The following is a 17,687-nucleotide window of genomic DNA, read 5'->3' as shown; positions in this document are numbered from 1 at the left end:
CTTATTTCATGACTGGTTTCTGGCCTCCCCAGAGGCTTCTCACTTGAGCCAGTCCAGCAGGACTCTCTTTTATTTTAAAAAAAGTACAGGTTCTTGCTATGTTCTGGGTTTTGTTACAAGGTGCTGGCTATTACCTTTAAAGCCCTATATGGCCGAGGACCTGCCTACCTTAGGGACCGTCTCTTCCCATATACTCCCTGGGGGGTGCTTTGATCCGGTTCACAAAATCTACTGTTAATCCCTGGGCCAAAGGAGGCCACACTGAAGGTCACCAGAGAAAGGGCCTTTTCGAGCGCTGCCCCCCACTGGTGGAACCGACTCCCACAGAAATTGCAGGCCTTGCGGAATCTTGGTCAGTTCCGCAGGGCCTGCAAAACTATCCTCTTCCAGCTGGCCTTTAATTGATACGGAGTCTACATCGTCGATGGAATAGCGTTGCGCTGTAAAATCCAACAAGATAATATCTAGATCTGAGCACTAAATGGTATGTTGTTTTAATTTCTAAATATATAATTTTATAGAATGTACTATTCTATAATATGCATTGTTTTAATTCCGTGAGGTTTTATGCTTTGAGCCGCCTTGAGCCTGTTTCGGCGGGGTGGGCGGGATAGAAATCAAATCAAATAAATAAAATTCTTAGGACGTCCCTGCAGTTTATTTAAAGCAAACATGTCCTGAATTCAGTAAGAACATAAGAGAAGCCATGTTGGATCAGGCCAATGGCCCATCCAGTCCAACACTCTGAGTCACAGAAGAACATAAGAGAAACCATGTTGGATCAGGCCAATGGCCCATCTAGTCCAACACCCTGTGTCACACAGTGGCCAAAACCTAGGGCTATCAGGAGGTCCACTGGTGGGGCCAGGATACTAGAAGCCCTCCCACTGTTGCCCCCCCCCCCAAGCACCAAGAATACAGAGAGCATCACTTGCCCCAGGCATAACATAAGAGAAGCCATGCTGGATCAGGCCAATGGCCCATCCAGTCCAACACTCTGTGTCACACAGTGGCCAAAAAACCCAGGTGCCATCAGGAGGTCCATCAGTGGGGCCAGGACACTAGAAGCCCTCCCATTCTTGCCCCCACAAGCACCAAGAATACAGAGCATCCCTGCCCCAGACAGAGTGCTCCTTCCATCTATACCTTCTGGCTAACAGCCACTGATGGATCTCTGTTCCACAGAAGAACATAAGAGAAGCCCTTTTGGATCAGGCCAGTGGCCCATCCAGTCCAATACTCTGTGTCACATAAGAACATAAGAGAAGCCCTTTTGGATCAGGCCAATGGCCCATCCAGTCCAACACTCTGTGTCACACAGTGGCCAAAAAAAACCTGGTGCCATCAAGAGGTCCATCAGTGGGGCTAGAAGCCCTTCCACTGTGCCCCCCCCCCCCGCAAACACCCAGAATACAGAGCATCGCTTGCCCCAGAGAGTTGCAACAACGCGTTGTGGCTAATAGTACAGAGATTAAACAGTTAACCCTCTGAACATCTCCCCCCCCCAATTCTCTCTCCCCCCCAACCTCCCCCCTCCCCCAGTATCTTGCATTCCTTGAGAACTATGCAAGAGCCATTCTTTGTTAATAATATTTAACTTTTCCTGGCGTCGCCGGGTCCTTCTTGCCCCTTTTTCAGGTTAGCTGCAGACGGCATCCCAAATGTGTAAGCTGCACTTGATGATACGTTAATAGGACGATCTGTCAGACGGCAGCTCGGGCGGCCCAGACGAGTCTGCAGGGCTTGGGGAAGGGGGCGAGCGTTCCTTCAGAGGGCTGCTCTCCAGTTCTCTCCCCCCCCCCTCCCCAATTCCTCCACGCCTGCATGCAATCGCCCCAAATGCACATCGAGGACCCTTTGACGTCTGTGGCTCCAGCAAAGCAAACATGCGCTGTGTTCCAAAGACACCCGACTTCTCCAGTTGGAATCCCTCAAGTTGTTCTGGTTCCAAGGCATTTCCCTCTGTCGCTACAATCTGCAGATTGCCGAGCTTTGAGGAAATCTTGGCCGTTGGTTTCGCTGAACATGTTTGGAACGTAAGAACGTCAGGCGACGAGCCCTGTTGGATCAGACCAGTGGTCTGTGTAGTCCACCATCCTGTCTCATACAGCAGCCAACCAATTCTTCTGGAGATCCAACAACAGGTCATAGAGGCTGAGGCCTTCAAAAGAACCTAAGGAGAGAACTGCTGAATCAGACCAGTGGTCCATCTTGTCCACCTTCTATCTCACACAGAGGCCAACTAGTTCCTCTGGAGGGCCAACCACAGGCAAGGAGGCCGAGGTCCTCATAGGAACATCAGAAGAGCCCTGCTGGATCAGACCAGTGGTCCATCTAATCCAGCATCCTGTCTCACACAGTGGCCAGCCAGTTCCTCTGGAGGGCCAACAACAGGGCAGAGAGGCCGAGGTCCCCATAAGAACACCAGAAGAGCCCTGCTGGATCAGACCAGTGGTCCATCTAATCCAGCATCCTGTCTCACACAGTGGCCAGCCAGTTCCTCTGGAGGGCCAACAACAGGGCAGAGAGGCCGAGGTCCCCATAAGAACACCAGAAGAGCCCTGCTGGATCAGACCAGTGGTCCATCTAATCCAGCATCCTGTCTCACACAGTGGCCAGCCAGTTCCTCAGGAGGGTCAACAACAGGGCAGAAAGGCCGAGGCCTTCATAAGAACATCAGAAGAGCCCTGCTGGATCAGACCAGTGGTCCATCTAGTCCAGCCTCCTGTCTCACACAGTGGCCAGCCAGTTCCTCTGGAGGGCCAACAACAGGGCAGAGAGGCCGAGGTCCCCATAAGAACACCAGAAGAGCCCTGCTGGATCAGACCAGTGGTCCATCTAATCCAGCATCCTGTCTCACACAGTGGCCAGCCAGTTCCTCAGGAGGGTCAACAACAGGGCAGAAAGGCCGAGGCCTTCATAAGAACATCAGAAGAGCCCTGCTGGATCAGACCAGTGGTCCATCTAGTCCAGCCTCCTGTCTCACACAGTGGCCAGCCAGTTCCTCAGGAGGGTCAACAACAGGGCAGAAAGGCCGAGGCCTTCATAAGAACATCAGAAGAGCCCTGCTGGATCAGACCAGTGGTCCATCTAGTCCAGCCTCCTGTCTCACACAGTGGCCAGCCAGTTCCTCTGGAGGGCCAACAACAGGGCAGAGAGGCTGAGGCCTTCATAAGAACATCAGAAGAGCCCTGCTGGATCAGACCAGTGGTCCATCTAGTCCAGCCTCCTGTATCACACAGTGTTCCAGCCAGTTCCTCTGGAGGGCCAACAACAGGGCAGAGAGTCTGAGGCCTTCATAAGAACATCAGAAGAGCCCTGCTGGATCAGACCAGAGGTCCATCTAGTCCAGCCTCCTGTCTCACACAGTGGCCAGCCAGTTCCTCAGGAGGGCCAACAACGGCAGAGAGGCCAAGGTCCCCATAAGAATATCAGAAGAGCCCTGCTGAATCAGACCAGTGAGGGTCCATGTAGTCCACCTTCTATCTCACACAGAGGCCAACTAGTTCCTCCAACTAGTTCCAACCACAGGGCAGGGAGGCAGAGCAGGGCCGTAGCCAGGATTTTAGAAGTCAGCGGGACTTTCAAAAAGTGGGGAGGGGCACCCTTTCTCCTCCACTGTGGGGTTTGCTGTTTCTCAGAAGCTTTGTGGAATAAGGGGCAAAACCTGGAGGCTCTGAAAGTGACCAAGTCGAGGCAGCCAACCATAAAACTTTGGAGTTAAGAAGGGACTGGACCTTCCATGCAAGCAGGGAGGTTCCTTCCATCTCTTTCTCCCCCAGCCTGTTCCATGCAGTTTCCTCTGCTTCCCACTCCTCCGCCTCCATCCTCTCCGCCTGCTGTTTTTGCTGCTTCAAGGCCCCCTGTGGCTACGGAACTGAGGCTGAGGCCTTCATAAGAACATCAGAAGAGCCCCGCTGGATCAGACCAGTGGCCCATCTAGTCCAGCCTCCTGTCTCACACAGGGGCCAACCAGTTCCTATGGAGGGCCAACAACAGGGCAGAGAGGCTGAGGCCTTCATAAGAACATCAGAAGAGCCCTGCTGGATCAGACCAGTGGTCCATCTAGTGCAGCCTCCTGTCCCACACAGTGGCCAGCCACTTCCTCTGGAGGGCCAACAACAGGGCAGAGAGGCTGAGGCCTTCATAAGAACATCAGAAGAGCCCTGCTGGATCAGACCAGTGGTCCATCTAGTGCAGCCTCCTGTATCACACAGTGTTCCAGGCAGTTCCTCTGGAGGGCCAACAACAGGGCAGAGAGGCTGAGGCCTTCATAAGAACATCAGAAGAGCCCTGCTGGATCAGACCAGTGGTCCATCTAGTGCAGCCTCCTGTCCCACACAGTGGCCAGCCAGTTCCTCTGGAGGGCCAACAACAGGGCAGAGAGGCTGAGGCCTTCATAAGAACATCAGAAGAGCCCTGCTGGATCAGACCAGTGGTCCATCTAGTGCAGCCTCCTGTCCCACACAGTGGCCAGCCAGTTCCTCAGGAGGGCCAACAACAGGGCAGAGAGGCTGAGGCCTTCATAAGAACATCAGAAGAGCCCTGCTGGATCAGACCAGTGGTCCATCTAGTGCAGCCTCCTGTCCCACACAGTGGCCAGCCAGTTCCTCAGGAGGGCCAACAACAGGGCAGAGAGGCTGAGGCCTTCATAAGAACATCAGAAGAGCCCTGCTGGATCAGACCAGTGGTCCATCTAGTGCAGCCTCCTGTATCACACAGTGTTCCAGGCAGTTCCTCTGGAGGGCCAACAACAGGGCAGAGAGGCTGAGGCCTTCATAAGAACATCAGAAGAGCCCTGCTGGATCAGACCGGTGGTCCATCTAGTCCAGCCTCCTATCTCACACAGTGGTAGGCTTCCCAACCCTCCCGCCCTGGCTGGGGACTCTCGAATTTTCAGCTTCCTCCCCCGCTCTTAAAAAGTCTGGGGGCGGGGGAGAGAGAACATACCTGCAGGAATCATGTTTTACAGCTTGGGATCCGTTTTTAAGGCTGCACAGGAAACAGGAACGGCCCCTCCCTTTCTTTTCCTGTGCAGTCTTACTTTCTTTTTCACAGCCAGCAAATTCTGCTGGAAGAAGACCAAGTAAGGTAAGTGTTTGTGTGTGTGTGAGAGAGAGAGGGAGGGGGCAGGGAGGGGGGAATTCCCTGGTATGGAGGCCCACCCCCCCCCTTTAGAAAGCGTGGGGGGAGGAAAAAGGAAATGTCTACTAGGCACTCTATTATTCCCTATGGACAACGATTCCCATAGAGAATAATGAGGAATTGATCCATGGGTATTGGGGGCTCTGGGGGGGCTATTTTTTGAGGTAGAGGCACCAGATTTTTAGTATAGCAGCTAGTGCCTCTCCCCAAAATACCCCCCAAGTTTCAAAAATATTGGACCAGAGGGTCCTATTCTATGAGCCCCAAAAGATGGTGCCCCTATCCTTAATTATTTCCTATGGAAGAAAGGCATTTAAAAAGGCATGCTGTCCCTTTAAATGTGATGGCCAGAACTCCCTTGGAGTTCAATTATGCTTGTCACATCCTTGTACCTGGCTCCACCCCCAAAGTCTCCTGGCTCCACCCCCAAATTCCCCAGATTTTTCTTTAATTGGACTTGGCAACCCTACACAGTGGCCAGCCAGTTCCTCTGGCGAGCCAACCACAGGACATAAACAAGGCCTTCCTCTGATGCTGCCTCCTAGTTCCGGGATTCAGAATTTTTGTGCAAGGGATTCTCAAAAGATGGTAGCACCTGAAAGGATTTACACCACTTCAGGAATGAGGCTCTTCTGATACATGCCAGGCCTCTAACCATTAGACCGTACAGCCCTCTAACCATTAGACCATTTGCATATCAGGCCACACCCCTGACCTCACCATTGTCTCGCACGGGTTTTTTTGTAGAAAAGCCCTTGTAGGAGCTCATTTTCATATTAGGCTACACCCCCGGAAGCCAGGCTAACCGGAACTGCGTTGCTGCTCAAAAAAAAGCGCTGCTGCCCCTCTCTCAGAACTTTGCAGTGAGCCTTTGAGGGGTTTCTCGCAACACCGCTGCTGCCTCTCTGTGCCATTTTTTTGTCCCACTGTTCCCCCAAAGGGCTCAGAGTACAATGTATCAAGTCCGCCTCCCATTTTAAGACTCACAACAACCCTGTGAGGTTGGCCAGGCCAAAAGAGAGTGGGAGCTTCATGGTGGAATAGAAGTGTGGACCTGTGACTCCCTCATCCTTAGGTGGCATTTGAAGTGCTACCCCACACGGCAAAGGTTATCTGGCTCAGTCCAGGTGAAAAATAGGGTTGCCAGGTCTGGGTTGGAGAATTCCTGGAGACATTGGGGGTGAGTCCAGGAGAGGGTGGGGTTTGGGGTGGGGAAGGGCCTCAGCCAGGGGTCGCTTTGTAGAAAAATAGGTGGTGGAGCTCATCCAAGGATTGTTATGCAGCTGCATCTACTATTCAGTGGACAAGGTGGGGAGGAGGAGGGGGAACCCTCAGAAATAAGAAGATATTGGATTTGTATCCCGCCCTCCACTCTGAAGAGTCTCAGAGCGGCTCACAATCTCCTTTCCCTTCCTCCCCCACAACAGACACTCTGTGAGGTAGATGAAGATATTGGATTTCTATCCTGCCCTCCACTCCGAAGAGTCTCAGAGCGGTTCACAATCTCCTTTCCCTTCCTCCCCCACAACAGACACCCTGTGAGGTAGATGAAGATATTGGATTTCTATCCTGCCCTCCACTCCGAAGAGTCTCAGAGCAGCTCACAATCTACTTTCCCTTCCTCCCCCACAACAGATACCCTTTGAGGTAGATGAAGATATTGGATTTCTATCCCGCCCTCCACTCCGAAGAGTCTCAGAGCGGCTCACAATTTCCTTTACCTTCCTCCCCCACAACAGACACCCTGTGAGGTAGATGAAGATATTGGATTTCTATCCCGCCCTCCACTCCAAAGAGTCTCAGAGCGGCTCACAATCTCCTTTCCCTTCCTCCCCCACAACAGACACCCTGTGAGGTAGATGAAGATATTGGATTTCTATCCCGCCGTCCACTCCGAAGAGTCTCAGAGCAGCTCACAATCTCCTTTCCCTTCCTCCCCCACAACAGATACCCTTTGAGGTAGATGAAGATATTGGATTTCTATCCCGCCCTCCACTCCGAAGAGTCTCAGAGCGGCTCACAATTTCCTTTACCTTCCTCCCCCACAACATACACCCTGTGAGGTAGATGAAGATATTGGATTTCTATCCCGCCCTCCACTCCGAAGAGTTTCAGAGTGGCTCACAATCTCCTTTATCTCCCTCCCCCACAACAAACACCCTGTGAGGTGGGTGGGGCTGAGAGGGCTCTCCCAGCAGCTGCCCTTTCAAGGACAACTTCTGCCAAAGCTATGGCTGACCCAAGGCCATTCCAGCAGGTGCAAGTGGAGGAGTGGGGAATCAAACCCGGTTCTCCCAGATAAGAGTCCGCACACTTCACCACTACACCAAACTGGCTCTCCCCAGGTTCAGGAGCTGCACTCCAGGCAGCTCTGGCTGAATCTGAGGCCTGGCCTCAGCAGGATAGAATGCCATAGTCCAGGGGTGGCCAATGGTTGTAGGCAAAAAACATCTGGAGAGCTACCGTTGGCCACCCCTCCAAAGCAGCCATTTTCTCCAGGGGTAAGTAATACAGAAAGAGCTGGCTATACAGAAAAAGCGATATTGTAACAAAAGGAAAAAAAAACCTGTATGAACGTAAAAACCGTGGATGCAAGTCTTGGCTTGCTGCTCTACATTTAGAAACAAACCATTTGTTATCAATATTATCGACAGAAAAACACGACACGCTGGAGGCCAGATTTGAACCACGTTGGCAAAATCACCATAGAGGGTTAATGTTACAGCAACAGCAGCAGCTGTGGATGGCCTAGGTATAGTATACAGGGTTTTTCCCCCCTTTTGTTACACTATCTTCTCCAGGGGAGCTGATCTCTGCCTGCTGGAGATCAGTTGTAAAAGAAGGCGATCTCCAGGCCCCACCTGGGGACTGGCAACCCTAGAAAGTCCTACTTTGGACCAGGATATCATCATCATCATCAATTTTATTTATATCCCGCCCTCCCTGCCGGAGCAGGCTCAGGATGGCTGGGATATCCTAGCCCTGGGAGTGGCACAGGGGCAGAGGTTTAGAGAAGCGCGAAAGGCCCCTGCAACTTCAGTAGCCTTATCAAAACGCTTCTCCCTCTCCCCCTTGAAATTGTTTGGTTTTTCTTCTGGGTAAGAATCTCCCAAATTTTGCATGGACCAAAACTACAAATGGCGATTGCATTCTGACCAGCTGTGACCACTAGGGGGAACATTTCTCCACCAGCTCACGGAAGGTTTCCACAACGAACCCCTTTAGTGGTTTCATTCTGTGAGTCCCAATGAAAGATCAATTCCCCTGGAGAAAATGGATGCTTTGGGGGGGTGGACTTGGCGGCCTTGTATTCCACTTGTATTCCTGTCCTTCCCCGGCTCCATCACCCAAGCTCCCAAGAGTTTCCCAACCTGGATCTGGTGTGGTGGTTAAGTGCGCAGACTCTTATCTGGGAGAACCGGGTTTGATTCCCCACTCCTCCACTTGCACCCGCTGGAATGGCCTTGGGTCAGCCGTAGCTATCGCAGGAGTTGTCCTTGAAAAAGAAGCTGCTGGGAGAGCACTCTCAGCCCCACCTACCCTATAGGCAGTGCTCCCTCTAAGCTGAGTGAACGTGAGCTAGCTCACAGATTTTTAGCCTCCTGCTCACACATTTTTGTCTTAGCTCAGGAAGGATGACCCCAGAGTAGCTCATAATTTATGCAAGCGCTCACAACTTGCGTGCCAGTAGCTCACAATTTTAATGCCAGTAGCTCACAAAGTAGAATTTTTGCTCACAAGACTCTGCAGCTTAGAGGGAACATGGCTCACAGGTGTCTGTTGTGGGGGGAGGGGGGGAGAAGGTAAAGGAGATTGTAAGCTGCTCTGTGATTCAGAGTATGAGGCAGGGTATAAATCCAATTTCTTCTTCTTCTCCCCACCCCCCCTTCGATCTCTCCAGAATGTAGTATTCAGCGTTAGATTTCCTTTGTATATGGGAGGTTCCCTTGAGCTATCGTGGATAATAATCATGGGCCCCTTAAGCTTATACCAGGGGTGGCCAAAGTTGCTTGATGTAAAAGCTACATAAAATAAACATCAGATGTCTGAGAGCTGCAAGATGGAAGGAAGGAAGGAAAATAGATGGGGGAGAGAGAGGTGGGAAAAAAGCAGCTTTAAATTTAAATGCATTCTCCAAGCTGCCTGTTGGCTTCCTTAGAGAATTAACTTAAAGAGAGATGCCTTCTCCAAGCCAGCTGACGGGGTGGTGGGGGCTTCAAGAATCATAGAGTTGGAAGGGACCTCTAGGGTCATCTAGTCCAACCCCCTGCACAATGCAGGAAACTCACAAACCCCTCCCCCTAAATTTACAGGGTCTTCATTGCTGTCAGATGGCCAGCGAGCCTCTGTTTCAAAACCTCCAAGGAAGGAGAGCCCACCACCTCCCGAGGAAGCCTGTTCCACGGAGGAACCGCTCTAATGGTCAGGAAGTTCTTCCTAACGTTGAGCCGGAAACTCTTTTGATTTAATTTCAACCCACTGGTTCTGGTCCTGCCTTCCGGGGCCATAGAAAACAATTCCACACCGCACAATATTTGTGAAAGAGCCACAGTTTGGCCACCTCTGGCTTATACCAAACCAAGAGACTGAGAAATGACAACTGGGCCTAACATGGAATTGGGGGGACTTAGAAACCCCTCCCCACAATGATGTCCAGGCCCTGTCCTGAAGCCCAGGGGCCGGGAGCCTCCGTGCATCTCCCAATGTTGGGTTCTTCCAGAATTCTCCGCCAAAAAGCCTCAATGCCTCTCAGATAACCAAGGAAGAGGACGAGGGGAAAGGTGGAGAGGAGAGAGGAGAAAGAGAGGGCCGGCTGATGTAAATCTCTTTGGCACGGAGAAGATTCCACTTAGCCGCCCGTCTCCCCTTCACAGGAGTGCGAAAAGGCCGTCCTGACAGCTCATTAGAATGTGGTCCCTCCCTCCCCAGATGTGTTTCTCTCCTTTCTTTTCTTCTCCCTCCACACCCCCACCCGCCCCCCACCCCTCCTTCAAGCTTTCCCACAAAAGAAGTATTTATTTGCCGAGGTGGAGCTGAGGGAGAAAAGGAGGCGAGGGAAATTTCAGAGAACAGTCAGAGGGAAACGTCTCCTCCAGAGAGGACCTACCGAGAGGGAGACAGAGAAGCAGATCTGGCCTCCTTTTGGTTCTCTGGGGAGGATTCACAGCTGACAGAAGGTGGTGGAAAGCTGGTGTTTGGGCTAGTGGAATCCCCTTCCATCTTTCTCCTCAGAGGCACCTGAGAAATTCGTTCGGCTCTTGGAAGAAGAAAGCGAACCGGGTTCGAACCCTTGGCATGTGGCGGGGTGGCATCTTGGGGACTCCAAAACCACGTCCGGTCCCTTCAGAAGGGGAACCTGTCTCTCGGTAAGGAAGGAAGGACCGCTTTGCCAAGTTCCAACTGGATGGATGGACCCCTTGGAATGGCAGTCTTCCGTGACCAGAGGTGAAATTTGTCGCTGAGGCAAAGAGAACTCCTAGGTCAGCTCCAAGACCATCTCAGCCCCTAAAGATTTAGGTTTTGGGGTCCTCTGCTGTTGTCGTTTTGGTTCCTTGAGGGTTTTTGTCCCTTGTTTCTCCTTTTGTACACATTTGGAACTTGAGGTTTCTTTTGTGAGAAAGATCAAGTGTGAAAGATTGGGTGGGCTGCTGTTCACGTTTGACCCATTTTTGGATTTCGATCTTTGCAAGCCACCCTTGACGGAGGAGTCCTCCGGAACACACATTGTCAGCTTGATCGCTGAGCTGTCCAGAACTTGCTTGTAATGATTCTCGGTTCTTCCGAACTGAACTCGACTGGGAATAAAATTGTTTAACTGAGCCAGGGAAGAAGACACCAGCAACTCCTTCCAAGCGTAACCTTCACTGGGTTTCCATCTTTGGAGGGTCTGCGCTCTCTGGACTTCCCATCGAGAAGATGTCCACCAAAGCCAAAATGAGGTACTGGAGCTGGTTCGTTTTGGCAACCTTGCTGTGCCAAGAGTTCTCTCGCTTCCGAGCGGCGGCGGCGAAGAAAGAGCGAAAGAAGGCGAAGGAGCCCAACCAATACACAGAACCCTTCAACACGACGCTCTCCAACAGCGAAGAGCTACACGGGCACTCCAAGGTAAGTGTCAAAAACAGATGTTTAGGAGCATTCTTCAACATGTGTACGTTCACCATTTACCCTACAGTCCAGTGCAGGGGCAGCCCAACTTGCTTAACATAAAAGCTGCATATAATAAACACCAGATGTTAGGAAGGAAGGACTATAGATGGGGAGGGAGAGGTGGCAAGAAAGCAACTTTAAATGCATTTCTCAAGCTGCTGGCTGGCATGGCTTGGCTTGGAGAAGCGATTCCAAGGATCAAATGCCTTCTACAATCTGGCGGATGAGGGCGTCGAGAGCCACACAGTATGTGTGAAAGAGCCACGTGTGGCTCTCGAGCTGCCGTTTGGCCACTACTGGTCTAGCGGCACGAAGTGTTAACCCTTCCATGGGTCCTCCATCTGTACAAGGTAGCTCGTTTGGATTCCCATTTCACAGATGGGGCAAACTGTGGAAGGACGGGAGTGATTTGCAAGTGCCTTAAAACACACTTAAATGCCCAGTGGCTGCATTGAAACTGACCTACTTGTAGAATTCATTGCTGGTAAGATGAAGCGATGGTCGCCGATATATTTTACAAAGGTCATGAGAGGGCAGAGGGACTGGGGACTGGCAGCGTTGATAACTGAAGCGTGGCACTCTATCAGATGTTGGAAGTGAACGGCGAGAGGATGTGGGAAAAGAGAAACTTGTCTTCCACTCTGTCCTCACAGCAGCAGTCTTGTGAGGCGGGCAAGGCTGAGAGATTATACCGGGTCCAGGGTTTCTCAGTGACAGGGGTGACCAAACTTCCTTAATGTAAGATCCACATAGAATAAATGTCAGATTGTTTGAGAACTGCAGGAAGGAAGGAAGGAAGGAAGGATAATAGATAGGGAGGGAGAAGTGAAAAGAAAGCAACTTTCACTTTGAATGCATTTACTTGGAGAAGTGATTTAAAGAGACAAATGCAGGGGTGGCCAAGCTTGCTTCAACTAAGAGCCACATAGAAGGAATGCCAGATGTCTGAGAGCCGCAAAGCATTAACGTCAGATGTCTGAGAGCTGCAAGACATGAACGTCAGGTTTTTGAGAGCCACAAGACAGGGAAGAAGAGAGGGAGAGAAGAAGGAGAGCAAATAGATGGGGAAGGCAAAGGTAGAAAGGAAGCAACTTTAACTTTAAATGCATTCTCCAAGCTGCCAGTTGGCTTGGCTTAGACAAATGATTTTTGGGCAAATGCCTTCTCCAGGCTGGCCAACTGGGCAGCGGGGGCTTCAAGAGCCACACAAAATGTGTGAAAGAGCCAGATGTGGCTCCCGAGCCACAGTTTGGCCACCCCTGGACAAATGCCTTCTCCAAGCCAGCTGATGGGGTGGGGGGGGGGGGCTTTGAGAGCTACACAATATGTGTGAAAGAGCCACGTGTGGCTTCCGAGCCACAGTTTAGCCAGTCCTGCTCTGTGAGCTTTCATGGCAGAGTGGAGATTTGAACCTTATGCCACCCAAACTCTCCATCTCCATGAATTTCCACCTTGAGTTCCATGGAAGTAAGGTGGGCACCGAATACCCAAAGACAGGATCCATCCAGACGAAGTCGATTGGCCGCTTCAGGAAAGATCCAAGGCCACGCTTCTTCACATAAGGTGCAATTAACTTGTGGAACTCACTTCTGCAAGATGCAACGACAGCCCTTGGCAGTAAGCCTGCTGCCAATGCGGTATCAGAGACTTGCAAAGTTGCATGGATGAGTTCTTACATCCAGCCGGCATCATGTTTAAATAAGTTTTAGACAGGCAACAGGGAGATCAGTTTCCTTCAAGCCCCTGTTTGAGGCTTCCCGGGGACGGCTTCTGGAAACGGAACAGCTGGGCTAGAGAGAAATGAGAGCTGCAACTCTGCAACAATCTCTCAGGGGTTGTTGTCGTCGTTCAGTCGCACAGTCGAGACCGACTCCTTGCGACCCCATGGACCAAGTCATGCCAGGCCCTCCTGTCTTCCACCATCCTCCAAAGTCTGCTCAAATTCGTGTTAGTTACATCAGTAACGCTGTCCAGCCATCTCCTCTTTGGCCGTCCCCTTCTTCTTTTGCCTTCTGTCTTTCCCAGCCTCAGGGTCTTCTCTCGGGGGTAGGGCCTGTCAGTATCCTATATCTTTAAGGCATATTGGAACTGCCAAAGGATTGTGTAACCCTTGCATACAGGTGTTTAAGTGTTAGCACGTGATAGCATGTGAATGTCATTAACCAATGAGAAATGGGATTGGTTAAGGAGAATACAAATACAGTAGCCTAACGTCTGTTCAGTGTGGAGTAGGAAAAGACGGATAGAGCGCGGCATACTGACGGACTGATAAGGGAATTGATGATTGTGGACTGTGACTTGGACTGAGTATCTGTACCTTTGCCTGGCTGGACTGATTGTAAGTGTATGATTATTGGACTGATGCTTGACTGTGATATCTGCCTGACCCTAATACAACTTGGTTGAACCGGCTGTCTTTGTGAGTGTCTTCATTAGAGCAACAACTGAGACTGGTCTGACCAGAGTGGCCCTGAGGGACGCTTCCACTACTACTCTGTCATCGGTTATGGGCCCACTTAAACACCTGTATGCAAGGGTTACACAATCCTTTGGCAGTTCCAATATGCCTTAAAGATATAGGATCCTGACAGGGCCGTCTTAAACAAAGTTGACCGATAGAAGGCAATTCTTGCCAGCTCCAGGTTGGGAAACTCCAGGAGGTGCGACCTAGGGAGAACCTCAGTGGAGTACAGAACTACAGAGTCCGCCCTCCAAAGCATTCATTTTCTCCAGAGGAACTGAACTCCGTAGTCTGGAGAAGAACTGTAATTCTGGGGGGGAATCTCCAGGCTCCACCTGGAGGCTGGCATCCCTAGGGTCAGCATTCATCACTGTTTTATCCATTTCAGAGTGAGAATTAAAGAGGGCAGCGCAGGGCTTCCCCTTAGTTTCCTAGCTCTTATAGGAGCTGTATTTCCTAATCTTGGTGTCAAGGCAAAGAGAGAGGCATGATAATGCAAGCGGTGGTCAGTGATATGTACGGCGCCTGTGTTGTTTCCATCTCCTACTGGTGCCAAAAAAATTATTCCCTATGCTGGCCTTATGGGGACTGTTATTCTCAGTTTTGTTTTGTTTTTTTAAGTCTCCTTCTAGCGTGGTCATGTTGTCAAGTGCATAGATATGCATTTTACCTTTCTGTACAAAGAAAGTATGAACAGTTTTCATAAAGGCATATGTGTAATTTTTTTTTTTTAGAGAAGCCATGTTGGATCAGGCCAATGTCCCATCCAGTCCAACTCTCTGTGTCACACAGTGGCCAGTGTGTGTGTGTGTGTGTGTGTGTGTGTGTGTATATATATATATATATATATATATATATATATATATACACACACACACACACGCCCACATACATACATACATATACACACATACACATATATATATACTGTGGCTAATAGCCACTTTTGGACCTCTGCTCCATATTTTTATCCAATCCCGTCTTGAAGCTGGCTATGCTTGTAGCCACCGCCACCTCCTGTGGCAGTGAATTTCACATATTAATCACCCTTTGGGTGAAGAAGTACTTCCTTTTATCCATTTTAACCTGACTGCTCAGCAATTTCATTGAATGCCTACGAGTTCTTGTATTATGAGAAAGGGAGAAAAGTACTTCTTTCTCTACTTTCTCCATCCCATGCATAATCTTGTACAGCTCTATCATGTCACCCCACAGTCGACGTTTTTCCAAGCTAAAGAGCCCCAAGCGTTTTAACCTTTCTTCATAGGGAAAGTGTTCCAAACCTTTAATCATTCTAGTTGTCCTTTTCTGCGCTTTTCCCAGTGCTATAATTTCCTTTTTGAGGTGCGGTGGCCAGAATTGTACACAGTATTCCAAATGAGACCGCACCATCGATTTATACAGGGGCATTATGATACTGGCTGATTTGTTTTCAGTTCCCTTCCTAATAATTCCCAGCATGGCGTTGTTGGCCTTTTTTATTGCAATTGCACACTGTCTCGACATTTTCAGTGAGTTATCTACCACTAATATTTGTTCACATCTTGTGGTTCTCAAACATCTGACGTTTATTCTGTGTTGCTCTTACATTAAGCAAGTTTGGCCCCCCCTGGTCTAAGAGGAGCCCCCGGACTCCATGTTCTGTTGCCTTCTTAGCTGCTCTGAGCAGAGCAGTTGGGAGACAGTTGCAAACCAAGAAGCCCCCCCCCCCCCGTTGAATCTCACTTTTCCCAGGGGCTGAACCCCCTATGCCTGCCGTTTGACCTACCTGCCCTGGTTGCTGTATATATCACCACAAGGTAACATGAGCAAAACGCTTGAGATGCTGCAATCGATCGATGCTGTCGTTCACATGGGTAATCCTGTATTGTGCTTTGACCAAACCCTGGCTAAGGTTGCCAACTCTGGGTTGAGAAATTCCTGGAGGTTTGGGAATTGAGCCTGGGAACGGCGAGGTTTGAGGGGAGAAGAGACCTCAGTAGGGCTACAGTTACCCAAAGCAGAGGTGGCCCAACTTGCTTAACGTAAGAGCCACACAGAATAAATGTCAGATGTTTGAGAGCCGCAAGACATGAATGTCAGAGGTTTGAGAGCCACAAGACAGGAAGGAAGGAAGGAAGGAAGGAAAATAAATGGGGCGAGGGAAGGAGAGGTGGAAGGAAAGCAACTTTAACTTTAAATGCATCCTCCAAGCTGCCAAAGTGACTTGGCGAAGTGATTTTAAGAGAGTAACGCCTTCTCCAAGCCGGCTGATGGGGTGGGGGTGGGGCTTTGAGAGCCACGTGGGGCTTCTGAGCCACAGTTTGGCCACCCCTGCCATACAGCCCGCCTTCTCAAGCAGAGATTTTCGCCAGGGGGACCAATCTCGGTCATCCGGAGACCGATGGTTGTAGCAGGAGATCTCCAGGTGCCAACTGGAGGTTGGCAAGCTGATGCTGGTGGGTGCAGTTCTCCAGCACAATGTCACTTTGTGTTTCTTCGAGGGGGAGTTCAGCAATGGAGACATCCAGCCTGCCCCTCCTGTTGAAGAGGAGCCGACTTTTCTGGCTCTGGAATCTCTCCGGGTGGCGCGTTCTGCTCTTTAAACCTGGTTTATTGAGGAGAATTTTCCAAAATTAATTCCAGAATCAGAGCACGTGCCATTTGCTGACATTTCCGGCTCCTTGCCTCCACCTGCGTTTTTCTCGTCTCCAGATAAAACATTTGCACATGGATAAAACATTGGCAAACACACACACACACACACACACAACCCCCCCCCCCCTAACGCAGCGGTGTCAAACTCATTTGTTATGAGGGCTGGATCTGACATAAATGAGACTTTGTCAGGCTGGCCCATGTGCGTACCTATTTAAGATTAGGTGGTGGAGATATACATTCTATAAAGGACACAGACAAGCACATTTAAAGAACTTTTTTAAAAAAAAAAAAACTTAAAATAAAACATCCTTAAAACATTTATCACTCGTTGGTCTTAAAAGTGCTTTCTTTGTATCTCTCCCGTGGGATCCAGAGAACTGGGCAAAGGAAGCTCTGGCTCTTCCCCTCCTTCCCCAGAGGATCAGGAGGGGGAGGAGCTTCAGCCAATAGAAGGCAGAGAGGCTTGGCTCAGTAGCTCTGCTGTGCTATTGAGAGAGTCTTGGAAAACAAGCTCTGCCTTCCCTCCCTTCGTCCCCAAGAGAGGAGCCTCAGCCAGTGGAGAAAATAGAGGTTTTGCTCTGTAGCTCTTGTGTGATTGAGCAAGCCTGGCAAAGCAAGCTGTGATGCAGAAGGAAGCAAGAGAGAGGGAGAAGGAAACAGATGACAGCCAGCTGCTCGGGAGCCTGATAGGAGCCCTCCAGGGGCCTGATTTGGCCCCCAGGCCGCATGTTTGACACCACTGCTCTAATGATTCTTACACTATAACGCTCTGATCATACACACATCTGCTATTGCAGACTGACCAACAATTGTGCAGGAAGAGTCTTGCTGTACAACCACAGATACCCTGTGAGGAGCCACCGATAGACCTATCCTGCATGGATCTGTTTAAACCCCTCTTCAGGCAGCGAATCCCACATTTTAAGCAATCCCTGGGGAAAGAAGTATTTCAGGCTGTCTTTCGTCTAGCAAGGAAGGCTGTCTCGTCGGGATGCCCCCCTCCAGGTGGAACCTGGAGATCCTCTGGAATGACAGCTCATCTCCAGACGACAGACATCGGTCCCCCTGGAGAAAGCAGAGGCTTTGGAGGGCGGCCCCTGGGAGCATCGCACCCCATCGAGGTCCCTGCCCTCCCCAAATCTTCAGGCGTTTCCCAGCCTGGATCTAACACGGGGGACCATAAGGGTTGCCATGTCCAATTCAAGAAATAGCTGGGGACCTTGCGGGTGGAGCCAGAAGACTTTGGGGGTGGAGCCAGGAGCAAGGCTGTGACAAGCACAACTGAACTCCAAAA

At 50.4% G+C, this 17,687-nt stretch overlaps 1 protein-coding gene across 2 annotated transcripts in view; it reads left to right on the top strand.

Moving 5' to 3' along the window:
• Positions 1 to 11,036: 11,036 nt before the first annotated feature.
• C1QTNF12 (C1q and TNF related 12) overlaps positions 11,037 to 17,687 on the top strand; it is a 56,700-nt gene continuing 50,049 nt past the window's right edge. For both annotated transcript variants that reach the window (XM_060259180.1, XM_060259181.1), the window contains exon 1: positions 11,037 to 11,250. In XM_060259180.1, coding sequence (XP_060115163.1) covers positions 11,062 to 11,250 — 189 coding nt within the window. In that variant the 5' untranslated portion in view covers positions 11,037 to 11,061. The remainder of the gene's footprint in view (positions 11,251 to 17,687) is intronic.

The sequence above is a fragment of the Heteronotia binoei genome, chromosome 18 (assembly GCF_032191835.1).
Source record: "Heteronotia binoei isolate CCM8104 ecotype False Entrance Well chromosome 18, APGP_CSIRO_Hbin_v1, whole genome shotgun sequence".
NCBI lineage: Eukaryota > Metazoa > Chordata > Lepidosauria > Squamata > Gekkonidae > Heteronotia > Heteronotia binoei.
This window is presented reverse-complemented; position numbering and strand designations above follow the sequence as displayed.